The sequence below is a fragment of the Nothobranchius furzeri genome, chromosome 18, assembly GCF_043380555.1.
Source record: "Nothobranchius furzeri strain GRZ-AD chromosome 18, NfurGRZ-RIMD1, whole genome shotgun sequence".
In the NCBI taxonomy this organism is placed as follows: domain Eukaryota; kingdom Metazoa; phylum Chordata; class Actinopteri; order Cyprinodontiformes; family Nothobranchiidae; genus Nothobranchius; species Nothobranchius furzeri.
In genome coordinates, this window is record NC_091758.1 from 11,759,334 (window position 1) to 11,777,662 (window position 18,329).

At 48.2% G+C, this 18,329-nt stretch overlaps 2 protein-coding genes across 2 annotated transcripts in view; one reads left to right on the plus strand and one right to left on the minus strand.

Annotated features, from left to right (window-relative positions):
- The window catches only part of rcn3 (reticulocalbin 3, EF-hand calcium binding domain), a 30,828-nt gene extending 24,235 nt beyond the window's left edge, over positions 1-6,593 (plus strand). The window contains exon 8 of the mRNA XM_015968948.3: positions 5,991-6,593. Within this exon, the coding sequence (XP_015824434.1) occupies positions 5,991-6,098 (108 nt within the window). The 3' untranslated portion in view covers positions 6,099-6,593. The remainder of the gene's footprint in view (positions 1-5,990) is intronic.
- Positions 5,847-17,399, minus strand: nosip (nitric oxide synthase interacting protein). The gene is made up of 9 exons (XM_015968949.3): positions 17,048-17,399; positions 14,739-14,844; positions 12,586-12,667; positions 11,447-11,582; positions 11,004-11,155; positions 9,126-9,242; positions 7,569-7,639; positions 7,383-7,491; positions 5,847-6,532 (listed from the first exon to the last, which is right to left on the minus strand). Exons 1-9 carry the CDS (start codon positions 17,115-17,117, stop codon positions 6,461-6,463), a joined length of 915 nt encoding a protein of 304 aa, XP_015824435.1. The 5' UTR covers positions 17,118-17,399; the 3' UTR covers positions 5,847-6,460.
- Between the last annotated feature and the right edge of the window lie 930 nt (positions 17,400-18,329).

Genomic DNA, 18,329 nt, shown 5'->3' on the forward strand with positions numbered 1-18,329 from the left:
GAGACCACTGAGTCCACCGATCTCAGGCTCAGGGGGAGAGAGGTCGTGCCACTTTTGTGCTGAAATATCAAATATGCTCAAGTCATCATCAAGTCAACGGATGCAAGTCGATTCAAGTCGCAAGTCACTGGCGTTCAAGTCCAAGTCAAGTCGTAAGTCTATAGATTTAATCAAGTCAGAAGTCATTAAAATAATGACTTGAGTCTGACTCGAGTCCAAGTCATGTGACTCAGGTCCACACCTATGCTGATTGACTGAACTGACCTGTATTGGAATGTTTACTGTGTGTTGAGACGACTCGTCGTGATTCGGTGCTATATAAATAAACTTGAATTAAATTGACTGAAATGGGGCGACGGTGGAACACGAGTTAAGTGCTCACCCCGTAATCGGAAGGTTGCAGGTTCGAGCCCTGCTCAGTCTGTCTCTGTTGTTGTGTTCTTGGGCAAGACACTTAACCCACCGTGCCTGCTGTTGTTGGTCGGATGGACCGGTGGCACCAGTGCTCAGCAGCCTCTGTCAGAGCGCCCCAGGGCAGCTGTGGCTACATCGTATCTCATCCCCACCAGTGTGTGAATGTGTGTGTGAATGGATGAATGACTGATTGTGTTGTAAAGCTGCTGGGGGAGTTCCAGGACTCTAGAAGGCGCTATATCAAATGCAGGCCATTTACCATTTTACCAAAGCACTTTTAAACAAAGAGGTCAGAAGATCCTTTAGATGCAGCAGATGGACATGGAAACAGGTTTTCTCCCACAAGCGCTCAGTTTTCTGCACTGGCGCTTCAGGCTGCAAATGCTGAAGGGATGGGGTGAACCACCTGTAGCAGCATAACTGAAGGGATGAGCCAGGAGAACTCAGCATGTCTTCTAGCAGTCTTTGCTTGTACGTACCTACAAACTCAGAAGGTGTGAAACAACTAAAATCCAGTAGGGGGTCTGCATAAGTAGACACTCACAGCAGAAACTTGGATAAAGACTAATCAACCTTTTCGTTAACGAGTAAAACATGAGTTGAGAAATGAAGATGGGAAAGATGCGAGGACAGGACAACAGACCCTGCTTCACCTCTCAGTAATGTGGACTCTGATTGATTCTCATCTTATTTAGTCCCACCTGTTCCATTTGCAGAGAGGTTAAATGTCCGTTTTACGGCGGGTGTCAGTGCAGACGCACTGGCACAGCGCGTTGCCTCCCGACGCGCAGGAGCTTCTCACCTGCTGACAGCAGGCTGCTGTCTTTTCCGAGGGCTGCATCTTGCCGGTCATTATCACGTGACAGCGACTAGTCGATGACAGGCATAACAAGTCACTATAGAGCTAGCTGTTGTTTAAATGAGCTCCCAGTAACGTCACCATGGGCCGCTCCACCCAACACTGGCATCAGCAAAAGACCACACACAAGTCCTTACTCGAGACCTGTTTATTAGATCTGCTTGTAACTCAGGTTAACTTGAACAACTTATTTGTTTTATTTTTATCAATTTTGTGTCCTTTGTTGTCATCTTATCTGACCTGTATCTGTTGTGTTTTATCATTATTGTGTTGTCCTGCTACTTTACCTCATTTTATTGGTTGTAGTTTTAATGTCTGTTTTTGTTTTTGAGCAGTGCTTTTGGGTTGCTTGATCCACCGTAAATGTGCTACGTAGATAAACTTGACTCGGACCTTTTACAGACATGCCTGCATTAGCAGGGGTAAGTCTGCCGCAGCAGAGGAGAGCTAGCACGACTGGATCTGGAGTCTTATTTCCTGATCATCTCTCCTCTGATTGGCTAAAAGCAACAACTCTGTCACTGACTCTGTTTGCTCTGCAACTTGATGCTTTATCTCCACAAATAACACAAGCCTGGAGGAGTTCTGCTGTGTGGTGGAGTTGCTAAGGCTAACGGTTAGTTTCTACTAGCCAAGACGTTATGTGCTGTTTCTCAGGACTGGCAACTGTCACGTATTGAGCATGAAACGCATGCATCCAACCCCTTCACACTCTCATGGAAAAGTTCAAAGTTGGCAGCCCTGGATTCTGGAAGCTAAACTAACAACAGCCTTCCCCGTTGGGAGTACAGATGGGTGAGTCCACGGCCCTTCTTTGAAGAGACACCATGTCGGCAAACCAACGTAACACTGCCACCATGATGTTGTGGGTTTTGTGACATTCCCACCGCTTGGTAGTAACATTGCCGCAACGCCGGACTTGTGAATGCATATTGGCACAACAGAGAGGTGTCACGATCACGTGGGGAGTTACTGCCGAGCTCTGACCCGCAACTATGTTGAAAATGAAAGTGGACATGGGCTGCACGTTTCACTTTTTAAACAGGATCAGAGGGAATCAGATGATAAACTAGAGCGATGCAGAACTCCCACAGCTCCTCTCTGTTAGAGCTGGAGGTCGGATCACCAGACAGTTCACAGGGACTGTGACGGACAGACACCTTTAGGAGCGGCTTGTTAAAAATACTCAACAAGCGTGGCTTTGATTGCAGTAAAAATCCAGTTTTGTCCAAGATAAATGGAAGACTGTGGCAGCGCTGAGGCCGCCCACATGACCACTTCATATCGCCATTTTTTGTAAAAAGGACACGATTGCGCCACATTACTGATCTGACCACTTATAAACGAGTTAAGGCTTCCAGATGCCGCCACGGCGTTGCGGCAAATTGACTGCATTATTTTCTAAAAGGGGCCCATGAATGTTAGCGACAGTGTGACGTAGATCCATCAGCTTATCGAATCAGAGAGTTTCACCGTCTGTTTTCTATCAGAAGCTAATGCAGGAGGTAGGTGTAGGAGACTATTTTCATGTTCAGCCTGCATGTTAAACTCAGAGTGACTGATTAGACTCAGTAAAAATGGATTTTTCAGTGAACCACACCTTTAACGGTGTGAACCTTTGTGACGCATATTCAAAATCATTCTTCAAAGTCGTGACCAAAAGGTGCAAAAACGACTTAAAGGTCTTTTTTCTTAGTATTTATTTGTTCATTGAGTTTTATTACAGTTAACGCAACAATGCTAAATATAATTTCAGTAATTTGACGCTAACTATTCCAGAAACACGTCACATGTGCAACTGGAGACTTCCTTCCAAGTAACACTGGTCTGAAACTTTTGTAACAGTAAACAAAACAGGCCTTTTTACAACAAGTGCCCACTTCCTTCGCCGTGAAGTTTTTTTCTCAGTGGGAGAAATGCTCATATGACTGCTCTGTCAGCAGCGTGAATCTGGGTTTAAATGTGGTCAACACCATTCTCATGCACACATGAAGGTGTGTGTCCGTTAGCCCGAGCCTTGGTCTGGACGTTGCTCCTAACAGAAAATGCTGCCTCAGTTGCAAGTCGGTCTAAACGTGGTCCGAGTGTGCAGGGCTGCGTGAGTAAGGTCGGGTAAACCAGCACTGGCAGGGTCACAAGCGCCAAAACGCTCTGAATGCAACATCTGCTTGCAGGCCACAGAGAGAACCAGCTTGTGCTCATTTGAAGGTCAGTGTTGCCCCATGAACAGTTAAAGTAATGATGAATATTTTTTACATGATCTCACCCATGAGGATCCCTGGCTTCTCTGAAAAGGTCATTCGTGATCAACACGAGTTGTTCTCCAAGACAGAAGCTGTCGAACTTTTGACAGAAGCTTCTCATCAGCTTGTCTACAAAGTCAGTGAAAGCAAACTCGTCTGTCTTCTTGAATCTGCTCCTTCATAGTTGGAAAATGCGTAAAATCATCTTAAAAATCAAGTTTTCTGGAAGCATTTGGTCTGAAGCTTTAAGTGGTGTGCCTAACCCTCTCTTGACCTTCCATAACCTCGAGATCAAGGCAGACCATAGCAGGAGCAAAAAGATTTTGCTCTGCAGGTCCGTCCGACCACCACCTTCAGGGCCGGATTGTGATTGCAGGGGCCCCTGGGCATGAAAGTGGCCAAAACTGGACAGGCCCCCCAGAATATTATTTATTGTATAAATGCAACAACATGTTGAGCAAGCTGCCATCCTAAATTCATTTAGGGTGCAGGGCGTGTGTGCGTGTGTGTGTGTGTGTGTGGGGGGGGGGGGGCTCCAAATGCATCCAGGACTGAGTGTTGAAGGTGATCTGAACTGCATCAAATATATAAATATTACATACCTGTAAGTTGTTTAAAAAAACTGTCGTAGGCTAAATCTACCTTTTCAAGCACTTTTAGTTTTGTTTGTTCCCGTCTGTCTTTCATCTTCCTGCATCTCCGCTCAATCCTCCAGAGGAACCGCACCCCGAAGCCCTACGTCATCACCTCGTAGCTACCTCTGGACTAGGCTACTTAAAGGGATCTAAACAGGGGAGTGCAGCCGCAGTGAGACGAGGTCACTGGAGCACGAGTCAAGCACAAGTAAAAGAAAGTACCATATATGGGCAAACATGAACGATGGTGTGTTAAATAAATCATTTAGGGGGCCGTGAGCAGGCTGCAGCTGCCTGGAGCGCATCAACAATCAGCACTCTCCATCCTCTCTGCTCAGCGGCCCGCCGAGTCCACATGAGTAATGTAATCTAGATAGAAACTGGATCGTTTGTCAGGCTCCTCCTGGCTAAACCCACCACTTCCTTCCGGGTTAATGCATTACAACGCTGCTTACAGAGGCACATACACTAGCCTCCGCATTTCTGGAACCAAATGTTTTGGAGTGAAGAGACCAAAATGAAACTTTCTGGCCACAACTATAAATGCTACGTTTTGAGAGGGGTCAACAAGGTCATCAAAAGGGTTTTATCACCATAAGTGTGAGCAGGTTCACAGCATTAGGAAAAGGCTGTGGTAGTTGGAGCAAAAACAGGAAGCAAGAGTGCACTATTCCTACTGTGAAGCATGGAGGTGGTTCGCTGATGTTTTTGGGGATGTTACCAAAGTCCTGGGAACCTGGTCAACATTAATGCCAGGATGCAAGCAGCTGGTCGAAAAATACTGGGAGAGTTTGTGCTCATCAGCCTGAATTCTGTGCATGGATCATACTTGTGTGACAGGGTGGGACTGATCATCCGCCCTGGCTACTTGGCCAAGGGGATGTCCCTTGGGCTGACTGGTTAGTGCATGTGACTTTCACCCTGGAGTCTGGGGGTTGAATCCCACCGGGGCCCTCGTTGCTCCACCCTGCCACATTTGGATGTTCCAACAACACGACGACTGAAAACAGGAGCCAACCAACTTCAAGCTCACGAGGTAGAGCGGGTGGTCCAGTAATCGGGAGGTTGAAGGTACGAACCCGGCTCCCACCAGAGAACTCTACTGTTGTGTTCATGGGCAAGGCACGCAACCCACCTGGACCGCTGCTGGTGGTCGGAGGGGCCGGTGGCGCCTGTGCACGGCAGGCCTCGCCAGTGCACCCCAGGGCAGCTGTGGCTACATCGTAGCTACATCATCACCCTGTGGTGGCGACTCCTGGTTCGTCCAACCACTCAAGCCACCGCTGCACTGAAGAGACATTGTGAATGCAGGAATAAGAAGTCCAATGGCCATAGCTCATGTTGTTTATTTATCCAGCTTGGCAGACATCGATACAAATATCCATTTTTTCGCTTCACTTCCTGCTGCTTCTCCTGCTCAGGTAAGAAAACCTCCCACAGGCCCTCCCAGTGTGTGCTGGTCCAACACCAGTCCTTAGAAAACACAATCCCTCAGGTCTTCTTGGCTGATTCTTGAAGGCAGATGAACCTCGCCCCATCACCCGAGTTTACCGGATTTCTAAAGAACAAATAGCTCCAACACACCGGTCTTGGTAGGGGGGACTTTGTGGGTGTTGGGCTTCATGAAATCCTACAATTATTTAAATTCAACAAATAAGAAATAAAAGTTGTTTGTGGAAAAATAAAAGTCTTAAATCTGACGAGTTTCTTTAATGACTTCACCGGTGTTTGAAAACGGAGTGAACTTCTGAGGGCTTACTCTCAGCTGTTGTTTTCTCATTTGACATCTAATGAATACATTCATTTCACACCCTTCCTGTTGTGTGCTCTGCTCATCAGGATGGCCGCCTCACACTCTCCGAAGTTCTCAACAAGATGGACTACATCAAGATCAGCACCATCACAGACTATGGAGGGATGAGGGTGGATGAACATGACGAGCTGTGACCAGCTAACACTCTAGGTCACCCGACCAACTGGCAGCATGTCATTTAAAAGACTCGGCGTTATTTAGGTGGTGATGGTCGCAGCGGAAAAGAGACAAGCGACACACGCTGCAGCTGTTAAAGCGACGCAACACAACAGGTTTCCATGCTGCTACGTAAGCAGCCACTCAGAGCTCCACTTACATGTATTCCATGAAAATCTAATGTTTACATTTACCCTCCAGAATGCTACACCCGGACAGACTGTAAGCTTCACATAAAACAATAAACTCTAAACAACAACAAAAATCCCACTGAACTCCAAAAAGGTTGTGCTCTGTATGATTTGGTAAACGTCAGACCCTCGCAGCGTCCTCATCCATCTCACGCTTGCATCACTGGACGCGCCTCTTTGGCTCGGAGGTCGACTCCAGAGGCAGCAAAGCCGGTTCCACCCTGTCGGAACACAATGCATCATCAAGAAACCAAAACCATACTAATAAATATGATTAATAAACCTGTGTGTGTGTGTGTGTGTGTGCACGCGCGTGTGAAATCCTGCTCAGGAGGCGTTGCCAACGTGGCAACCTAGTGGGTAGGTTGAAAGACTTGCTAGCAGCTTTGTGCATAAGCAGTGTGAACGTCTGGCTGCAGCCGGGCCTGAAGCGGGCCCTGCACTCTAAGGTCTAACCCTAACCCCAACCCATCATCCACACTAATGTGAAGATAAACCATTCAACTCCAACTCCAGCCAAGGCTGAGACTTACTAATTCTCTGTTGTCGGTATTTACTCGTGGACCTAAATAATCAGGGTTTCAGGTTCCACGTCGCCGCTCTGACATCACACCGTTTACACTCACTCCTGTTTTTACAGTCACTGCTCTACGTAGAAGACCACAGGCGAAGGACGACGTTAAGGACGGTTAATGGGCACCCCCTTGGTAGGGACGACCACATATTTGGGAGCTACTGGCACCCACAGGCTGAACATGAATAATGAAAATGAAAGTTTAGCTCTTGTAAACACAATCAGCAAACTGGAGCCATGCAGAGCTCCGGGAGCTTCTGCTCCTCAGACCTGAAGCCCGGTGAGCAGACAGCTGATAGGAGTGTGAAGGACCTTCTGGAGCGGCTCGCGGAAACTTAAGGAGGTGCTACTAGGAAGGAAAAACCCTTTTTGCACATGAATTTGGGCCTGACCCACCAAAAACTTCAGAGTTTCTTTATCCTTGGATGATTTTTCAGTTCAGGTTAAAAATTAATTTTCCACCAAATAAGAAGAAATCCGATGTCCGACAGACATACCCTCTGCAGCGGGATGATGTCTCGGTCAGCCAGCTGGTCTCCAGACACAGGATCCACCATGTCCTTCTTGATCAGCTTCTCCACACACTCCTGAGTCACCACTGCTCCCCTAAAACAGGACAGTGTGTGCTGGGTTAGGGTTAGCACACCTGACAGGTAAAGCATCAGAATGGAGCTGGTACTCACGAGGGTCTCAGGACCGCACAGGGGACACTGTTGCCCAAAGCATCTCTGGTGACTGCACACACGTACCGTTCCTGAGGACAGACGGCAGCATTTTTACCACACCATGACAAAACCAGACCAGTACCTGGGTACCAGACCAGTGCCTGGGTACCATACCAGTGCCTGGGTACCAGACCAGTACCTGGGTACCATACCAGTGCCTGGGTACCAGACCTGGGTACCATACCAGTGCCTGGGTACCAGACCAGTACCTGGGTACCATACCAGTGCCTGGGTACCAGACCTGGGTACCATACCAGTGCCTGGGTACCAGACCTGGGTACCATACCAGTGCCTGGGTACCAGACCAGTACCAGGGTACCATACCAGTACTTGGGTTCCAGACCAGTACTTGGGTACCATACCAGTGCCTGGGTACCAGACCAGTACTTGGGTACCAGACCAGTGCCTGGGTACCGGACCAGTGCCTGGGTACCGGACCAGTGCCTGGGTACCAGACCAGTGCCTGGGTACCAGACCAGTGCCTGGGTACCAGACCAGTGCCTGGGTACCGGACCAGTGCCTGGGTACCGGACCAGTGCCTGGGTACCAGACCAGTACATGGGTACCAGACCAGTACTTGGGTACCAGACCAGTGCCTGGGTACCAGACCAGTACCTGGGTACCAGACTAGGGTGTTACTATTATAAAGAACAGGAAACAAAACAAACACCTCAAGCTTACAGCTGCAGGACTTCAAGTCCCAACAGCACATCTGTTTAGCTGGACCGGTCCGACCCGTCCTCAGGATAACGTTATGGGACTCTAGTGCGTGATTGTGGACTCACTGTTGTGTTTCATGTGTTTTTAGTGGAGTCAACAACAGAGTATTTTATTACACCCTGAAACTAAAACGGTTCCAACTGGAAAACACAATCTTACGGTCGTCGTCCTAACTGCAGGACACCGTAGGTGTTTAGTGGATCTCTTGGACTGACAGATGTTACAGAGACTCAAAGCTGCAGGCTTTCATAAAGGCTAGGTCAGTTTGATCCAGCATGAACCTGAAAAGTCAGCCTTGTGTGAACCTGACCCAGGCTAACACTACATCAGGGTTACGCGTGCTCTGCTGGTTTCTGACTCGCTCTGCAGCAGCAACCATTCAGTTATAGATGCACAACCATTGAGGTCAAAGCTGTGCTTCCATTAAGACAGGAGGGTTTGTTACACGTTAAAAACAAGGAACATCTTCAGTTTCCAGGGCAGGAACCTGCAGCTCTGGGGGAGAATCAACCCCAGGAATTAGTTGGCCCCGTTGGTTTAGTGTAGCCGCTGGATCTCCCTACATCTGGGACAGAAAACCTTTGGGGGGAGTGTTTTCCTGCTCTGGAGTTTAGAAAACAAGTAGCCTCTTAGCTCAAACGGCTGCCTCAGGAGAGGAAAATAAAGCAAAAGCCCGAAATACAAACCTTCATCTTTCACCATCAGCTGTTGTTGCTCAGACATTTCTAAATGTGTTGATGAGACAAGTCTCACGTACAGGTGGCGCTCTTCTAGCGTGCAGCTGAGGAAACTGACCTGGCGGTTCAGCAGGGCCACTCTGTCCAGGCTGGCGTCGAGCGGGGTGAAGCGCACCGGGATCAGATCGCTCATCTTAATGGGCCGTCCAGACATGGGACACAGCACGGCCTTGCTCTGACACAACCCAGAGGACAGGGTAGGGTTAAGGAGGGACTCGAGCAGCGGTAAATCACCAGACCAACTAGTCACTACTCCTTCATCACTAATAAAGAACACAGAAACCAGGTCGAGCGGGACTAAAACACATGCCGTCTTCTGAGGAGTCGTCCGACCTGCTGACGGCCCTGATCTGATGCTTCAGCTGAGCAGAACAGTCAGAAAAATTAACACCACGTCCACGTTTCCCTTAAGTTCTTTATTTTTATTCATTTCTTTCTGAATGTGTCTGCCACAAAAGTGGACCGCTGGATCAGGAAGTAGAAACGTGTTATTGTTACGATGAACGAGCCTCCGTGCAGACGAGTGTCTAACACTGCTGCAGTCAGGCTTCTCATTATTTGGGTATTTTAGTGCACCTTACTTAAAACATAAATACTCTGCCTAAAGCATAGACTGTACATATACGGCCTAAAGCCGTCAGCACAGCGCCCTCTTCAGGTCAAAACGCTGCACTACGGGTGACGATGGCAGAGCAATTAAAGGGGCCAGATCAGAAAAAATCCACTTTTTGGAGCATGTTGCCGTGTGATCGTTCCACTTCCTCATGAGAAATACCCCCAAACCCAGTTTTGGCTGCATTCATGCATTTTCCAGCCTCAGCTTATATTTAATCCTTGTGAAGATTCTTCCTGCATCCTGACCAGCCATGCTAATGCTTCCTTTTGGGAAGCAAAGGGCCTGGTAACGCTCCTGTTCAAATAGCCCCGCCCCCTGAGAATTCTAACCGTACCAATCAGCGCCGAGCAGCGTATGTCACACACTACGATGCTCGGTTTGTCATAAACAACAAAGATGGAGTCTGAAGCGGGGCTCGCTGAGGTTCTTTCCTCTGTTCTAAATGACTTGGACTTGTTTTTAAAACCACAACCAGAAGAAGCGCTGAAAGCCCCTCCTCTGAAGAAAGATGTTTGCACCGTCGCCAGACGCCATCTTTGACTACAGCTAAAACTCTACAGGGTGGTGTCATTTCCACCTTTATTCTGATTGGTTATTTTTGAGCTGGCTAGTCCCGCCCCATCACGGTGCTCTCTGCCTCCGAGTGTCCAGACTCGTCCTCTGTGCAGCCCACTTGTGTCACCCTGAAGCTGGTCTGGTCTTGGTTCTGAAACCTGGATATTGAGACAAGCCGCTTCTGCATCAGCGACAAAACACTCGTAAAAACCACGGACCCGGTCTACAAAAAGCACGTAATGCCAGCTGGGGACGAGCGTTAGGCGACTATACTTGTGTAGCAGGCTTGTAGTCCAGTGGTGAGAGGGCCATGCTGGTATGTGGTTGTGTGCAGGTTCACATCCTGGTCAGCAGTGACCTTTTCTCTTCCTGTTAGCTACACTCGTCAGTATTATTGGTAAACTGTTCAACGTATAAGAACAACATCTGTTTATCTAGCCGGCGTGAGTCCGTGTGAGGCGAGCAGATCAACTAAACTTTAGAGACTAAATGTTTTGCAGAAAATAATCAATAGAACTGACACCTAAAAACACGACGTCTGCTGCTGCGGGGTTCAAAAGAAGTCTGTTCTGATCTACATCGGTTCCAGCGGCAGCTCGTCTTGCAACAGACTTGAGTTATGCCGAGTCCCAGGATAAACTAAGGTTAAGCCTCGGTGCGTGGGCTCCGGTCTGCCGAACCAAAAGGAAACTAAAGACTGAGTACATAGCAGGTTAACTACTGTATGGCCAGAACCCGTGTGGAGGTTCTGGAAATCCCACTCACCGGTTTCTTTAGGAGTGTGGGCTTGGCCTCGGGCGTCAGAGACGGGATCCAGAAACTGGGCAGGCTCTGGCTGGAGCTGCTCGCTGAGCCCGGAGTGGAGGACTCACCGGTGCTGCTCTGCGACCTGCCTGCCTCACCCTCTTTATTGTGACCTGAAAGAAAACAAGTCCTCATGTCCACAACAAGTTGTGTTATAAAGGCGAAACTAATCTGTGAGACGACTCATTCCAGGCAGATCCAGATGGTTCAGCATGTATTAGCTAGAACTGTGACGACCGTGGCTTACGGCCACCACTCCAGACTCAACGTGTCCCACTCTGATCAGCTGATGAATCCAGATGGTCTCTCAGTCTGAGCTGGATCGCCGACACAAACGCACCAGACCCTAGCCGTTGCGGTTCCACCTGTGAACGGCGTTAACTCAGAGTGCTGCAGCTTCTCACCTGATGTGAAAGGGTTGATGGGTTTTGACACGATGCTGTTCTCACTGCTTTTAAACTTTTCCACTTTCTGTCTTTCCTCAGATTTGGACTCGAGCTGGTTGTTGTTCCTCAGCGCTTGTTTCTGCTTCTCGTAGGCCTGCAAGGTCAGTGGAGATTATGTGGTAACCGAGTTAGACTGGTCAGACGGTGCCTGCTGGTCACGCTGTTGTTGGAGTTCACCCACACAAACACATTTAGCTGACTGGAACCTGTAGAACGAGCAGCGACATATGAGAAAGTCCCTTATTCCTCACACACGGGTGAAATGACATCTCTGCGTGTGACCCACCCCTGTGGGGAGCGGTGAGCTGCAGCTATGGCTGCGCTCAGGAACTACTTGGTGGTTTAACACCCCCCCCCCCCCCCCCAACCTCTTAAAGCTGAGTGTCAAGCAGGGAGGCGTGGCGTCCGAGTCTTTGGTATGACCCGACTGTGGATTTGAACCCTGACCTCCCAGTCCCAGGACGGACACTCATACGTCTGGGTCACGGAGAAGGTGAAACACACTTCACTTCTTCAGACCACACAGCAGTGCTCAGCAGCTGCAGCGTGCTGCTGGTGACCTGTTGTTTGGGGCAGGATGGCACAGGGAAGGAGAGCTTTACCTATGCTCTGCTCCAGGGCTGCAGCCAGGCGGACTAAGCAGAGACGACCATGATCCATACCGACGGAGTACAGTGGACTCATGAGCAAAACCGTCTTCAGTGTGGACAGCTTTTAAAGCGGGCATGAGGTACGAGTGTGCATACTGGGCATTTAACATGGTGGAAACAACAGCCTTCAGGCACTGCCACAGCCAATCACCTGTCACCATTAAGTCCCAGTCTGACAGGAATACCCAGTTCACCGCAGCAACTCAGACAAAAACATGCACCCAGCTGACCCCGAAGGATACGGTAACCAACCAAACATTTGGTGTGACAGTCTCCTGCAGCACCTGAGCCGTGGTGGCTAGCTACAGGTGTTGCGCAGAGAAAAGTCCTCCCGCCGACTCATGACTAACGCTGACTATTAGCAAAAGAACTAGAGCATTACTAGTTTGGAAAATACTGCAGAGGCAGGCGAGTTAGTCTGAATCTGAGAGGGAAGGAACGTTTTACCTTCATCTTCTTAGCAATGTCCGTCTTCTGGTGGAGAATATATTCGAGGATGGCCTGCTTTTCATACAAGTATCCATCTGGGCTGTGGACAAAACACACACACACACACACACACACACACACACACACACACACACACACACACACACACACACACGCACGCACGCACGCACGCACGCACGCACGCACGCACGCACGCACGCACACACACACACACACAGCTATGTTAGAGGATGTGGGTGAAATGTGTCCAGAGCTAAGCAGCATTAGTTGAACTAAGGTGTGCTGGGGCACCAGTCCAGACCTACAGGTGGGTGTGGTCTGCTGATGAGTCCGGTATCAGAGAGGTCACGACCTCCTCTGTGTCTAAAGGATGTGCTGCCGCCTGCTTCAGGAGGAGGAGAGGAAGAGGAGCAGAAGAGGCCTTGTGATAAATGTGGAGATGGACTTGATGGCAGCCGAGATGAAGATCACCATGAGTGGTTTAGGTATGCAGAACTTCCTGAACAGGAAGTGAGGTAGTTGATGTCCATCTACTACTTTAGGTCCTGGTTCAGGGTGGTGTCCAGAAGAGTCCAGTGTGGAGTTGGAAAGTGTGATAGGCGCAGGTGAAGCTGAGACCATCTCCTCTGTCTTCAGAGAAGTGAGCTTTAGATTGTTCCGGTTGCACCACTTAGTAAATCTCTCAGGAGAGGTGTCCTGCACACACTTTAGGACCTTCATGGACTGATGTGTGGAGATGCAGCGGGTTGTGTTCAGGGAGACGATTAGTGGAGAAGGAAGTCTTGGGGGACCACAGATGAACCTCTCCAGCTTCACCCGCTGCTTCCTTTTGGTCAAGCAGCTGGAAGTCCTTCTGCAGATGGGAGTCAGGGTGGACCAGCTAGGAAAGCAGCAGAGTTGGAACCACCGTGTTGAACGACAAGCTAAGATCCACAAACAGGATCCTAGCATACTTTCCCAAAGAGTCCAGGTGCCGCAGGATGTAGTGGAGGAAGACCCGTCGGGTCTGTGGGTGAGCTGAAAGAGGCTCAGGAGGGGGTTGGTGATGGACTTCATGTGGGACAAAACCAGATGTTCCAAGGACTTCAGGACCGCAGACGTCAGCGCACCAAGTCTGTAGTTACTCACTCCTTTGACTCTTGTGGCACATTCACATCCGGGCCAGCCCAGCTGAGCCCCAGTAGGTTAATCGTGCTCACAACTGGGTGGTCGGATTTCTCTGTGCTCAGCCGACCCATTTCTCTAGACCTGCTTCCTGGCACTCAGCTTCATGCAAAGCGGACTCAAATACACCCACCAGTACACCATAGTCCAGGGGTGCCCAATCCTGGTCCTCAAGATCCACTATCCAGCTTGTTTTATCTCTCACCCAGCCGAGCTGCTTCAGTGGATGAATCACCTGCTGAACATCTACTCAGGCCCTGCAGAACACGGCCGATCACCACTGATCCAAACCAGGTGTGTTGAAACAGGGAAACTTCTAAGACATGCTGGATGGGGGATCTTGAGGACCAGGATTGGGCACCCCTGCGGGCTCAGGATTGGCTGGCTGAAGTTCACGCCTACCTACTAAAGGGAGCCTCTGATTGGCAGGTAGAGTCAGCCAGTGTTAGCTTCCCACATGTGCGACTGTCAGTCTGGATGCAGTGGAGTAAACGTCTGTTCTGGTCAGCGAGAAGCCGTGTGCTTCCTGTCAGAGTCTCTGGGCTGCTTTGGTTTCCCAACTCAAGGACGACACCACAGACTTCGTGCATCTTTTGCCCCGCCCACACGCTCGGAGACATCTGCGTTCCTGAGAAGGCTGCGGGAACCACAGACATCATGGTGTGAAGAAAATCTGGCTGCGCGGGGTCAGGTCGACCCAACCAAGACCGGACCGGGCCAGATGTGAAAGGCCATTGGACTCCTGGGGACTGGGATGATGGAATTCTTGAAGCAGGTTCCTACAAGACTTCCACTAGTACCGAGCTTCCCGAGTGAACTTACTTTCTGGGGTAAAAACTATTTTATCAACCCAATCAAAAAACTGACAGGAGTGATTCTGAACTGAAGGTAATAACTGACATCACAACAAAAATCGTTTGAATGGGATGAAATTACCAGATTCCCAAAAGGTTTTGTGTGATTGCCCATTTGAAAGGAACACATACGTCACCACGGGATCCTGGCACGGCTGCAGGGACAGGCAGCAGCAGTCAAAGTCTTTGATGGCGTCTTTGCCCAGCCGAATGCTCTGAGTGCCGTAACCAGACGCCGCTAAACGGGACAGAAAAGAAACACGCGTTGACACGGCTGTCTGAACCATCTCCGGCCTGTTGCTTTTGCAGCAACCTCTTTCAAAGTTTCATTTGGGTTTCATTTTTAATGCTGCTTTGCAAACCTAGATTTCATTTTTGTTTCATCAGAATTATTTTGAAATTCCACCCAGAAAGAAATCCATCTGGAGTATCTCCACCCATTCCCTAACTCCTGTGTGGTCATGTGACCTGAACTCCAGGGCTAGGGTAGATCAGTTCATATTTATGTCTCCCTCTACAACAGGTAAGATGATCACATTTACATTCCTGAAAACATTTGCTTATAAACATTCTATTTATTCACCTGTTTTATATTGGATACTGGGTTTGATTTACCTTGTTAATGTTTTGATTTTAACCCTCCCACTGTCCTAATGGGTGTGACCCCACAAGGAAAGTTGACCATTGAGCAGGGTCGATGGTTTATCCCTTGAGGTCCATGTGGCAGGGGTGAGGTGGTGCTGCAGCATTCACTGCAGGGAGCCAGGATCCACCCTACAACCCTCTGATTACTGGACAACCCGCTCTACCTGCTGAGCTTCTGCTGCTCCCGAATGACCCACACTAGTAAAGTTCTGATGTTTTATATTATCTAGGAGTTATCCCAGCTCCTTTCCCCGACGGCCGGTGTTAAGCTGGGCGGACACTGTGCGACTTCTTCACTCGTAGCACTCAGCTTCAGCTCAAACTGTACGACTTCCTCGCAGGGCAGACCTCACGAGTCATGCGCTCACACTGCACGTCTGGTAGCAACACGTCGGACCTGAAAATATGCTAAAAATAGCAGTTTTTACTCAACACGTCAGACTTTTTTGTCTTGTTTTGCCTGTTGTCCTTCGGGAGTGTTGCAGGACACACAGGGATTTATGGGGGTTGGATGAGGAAAACGAAATAAAGAAAGTAAATCTGTGTTTAGTGATCAGTTTAATTTGACATGAACACGACAAACACGCTTTCTTGACAATCTTTGTGAGTAAAAAAACGTGTAGAAACAAAAACGAACAACGTGTGTTATTAGGGAAACAGCGAGCGAGTGGTGTTGATGCAGGATTGCGCATGTGCCATGAGCGGTTCTGATACATTTTGGGTCGCAGCTGCTCGCAGCGCCGCTTCAACAGTGCGATATCCTCACGAGGGACGAGCAAACTTTCAAACATGCCAAAAATCCGTGCGAGCTCACGACTGCTGATCGGCAGCTGGTCATGTGGTGTTAATCGCCTCTCGTAACCCCCTGTACACTACACAACCGCTCGGCGCAAAACTCGCCCCGATCTCGTGGATTCTCGCACGAGTGGAAAATCGGCTCAAAAAGTGAAAAGGTCGCACAGTGTACGCCCGGCTTTACGTTGATATGTGTTCCCCCCTCGAGATCTGTTTCTTTTGCACCCAGCTGCGCGTTAGAACCATCCACTCAAAAAATGTGTGTCCTAACCCTTACCGCAACCATAACCCTGAATCAAACATAAAAATTGTGCTAGACATAACATTTTCAAATACTATATTTATGCAAAACATACATTTTTGGTGCCATGGGTGGTTATGGTTAGGGTGAGGGTTATTTTATTGTGATTGGGTCTTTTCCACTTGCAGCTGGGTGCAAAAGAAACAGATCTCGAGGGGGGAACACATATCGACATAACACCGGCACCCAGCATGTTTTAGCTGTTTCCCTACTCCAACACACTGCTCAGCAGCTCACCATGTCATGCAGAAGACTGTTAATCACCTGCTGATTGAAATCAGGTGTGCTGAAGCAGGGAAACAACAAAAACATGCTGGATACCAGCCCTCTGGGAAAGGAGGTGGGAATCACTGATCTAGAGGAACCGTGAAAGTTCAGGCTTCTGAACTAAAAGTATTTTAATGGACCAGAAAAAAACATCTGTATTCGCTCCACAGAGACTAACTTGAAAGACCATTAGAATACTGAACTCGGCTGATCTGAAACAGCCATGGCCCTGGTGACTTTAATTCATGTTATTGTTGAGAAAAAGAGTCAGGCTTGGCATTGCTCATCAGAGTGAAAACCTGGAAAAGAGCTGAGCTCGGAATCCCAACTTCTGAATGCCCGGAACGCAAGAATTGTCATCCTCCATGTGACAGTCAGCCTCCCCCTGCTCGTTAGCTGCGTGCTGATCACAAGCACACCTGGACATGCTCACCTGTGTCTTTCTTTTTCTCGTGGTATGTGTAGACAGCTCCGGCCGTGCAGTTCTTTCCATGACGAGTCATCTTCTTCTTCCCGAAAGTAACCAGTCACTTAAAAAGCGTCAGTGTCGCATAAGCTAATGTTGTTAGCATTAGCCGAGATGCTAGCCGCTACGTAAACACAACCACCTCACACGCAAACTGATGTCGTTGATTCCAACCAACACGTCCACGTTAAACTACCAAAGCTGCTGTAGAAACCATCAACTTAATATTGTTAAAAATACTTTAACTAAATTAATCAGAAGTCATATTTTGTTCAGGGTTCAGACCGTCTGCTTCTTCTGTGGTTCATCGGCAGCTGGCGTCCCACACAGTACTTTTCTGCCCTCTACTGGATAACACCTTCTTCTTCTTCTTCTTCTGGTGTTTTATTGGCGGTTGGCAAATAACGAATGGTGCATTACCGCCACCAACTAGTGTGGAGTGTGGTCTGGAACAGCGCTCACAAAACAAAATCAAACAGGGGAAAAAAAAATAATTATATATATATAAATACACACACACACACACACACACACACACACACACACACACACACACACACACACACACACACACACACACATATATACATCAAATTCTCCCAAACATCCTTATCTCTTTTAAAAACTGAAATAAAATCTGAAAACAGTCACTTTTGGAATCCTGTCTCAATAAATCAATAAGGTCAAGTTTCACTGTCATCCGACTAAGATTTTGAATCATTTTCCTTCTTTCTGCCTGATATTTCTGACAGTGTAATATAACATGATCTATAGTTTCTTCTTCTCCACAATAATCACATTTCCCTGTATTATGTTTCCCTATTATGAATAATGTATTGTTTAACCCAGTATGTCCAAACCTCAGTCTAGCAATGATCACCTCCTCTCTCCTACTCCTTCCAGTGTTTCTCATTTCTCCTACTCGTCTTTGAATTTTATACAACCATCTTCCCCTCCTTTCCTCCTCCCATAGTATCTGCCATTTTTCTTCATTTCTTGCCTTTTTATGCTCTTTATCTCTGTTTGACAAAATTGAATACCTAACTGAACCGATGTATTTATTGTTGCTTCCTTAGCCATCTTATCGACTCCTTCATTTCCTCTGATTCCATAATGAGCTGGAATCCATAAAAAATATATATTAAGTCCCATCGTGTTTTTTCTATAAAGTGTTTGCTGAATCTCTATGAGTATGTCTGGTCTGCTTCCTGAATGGCTGCACTTTAAACTGGTTAATGATGAGCTGGAG

Bases quoted from the DNA above. Each gene is read 5' to 3' on its own strand.
- nosip (XM_015968949.3), bottom strand. From the start codon at position 17,117: ATGACTCGTCATGGAAAGAACTGCACGGCCGGAGCTGTCTACACATAC. The intron at 14,845-17,047 runs GTGAGCATGTCC...TGTCCCGTTTAG, and splicing joins CGAGAAAAAGAAAGACACAG to CGGCGTCTGGTTACGGCACT. The intron at 11,156-11,446 runs GTGAGAAGCTGC...GTTTTCTTTCAG, and splicing joins CATCAACCCTTTCACATCAG to GTCACAATAAAGAGGGTGAG.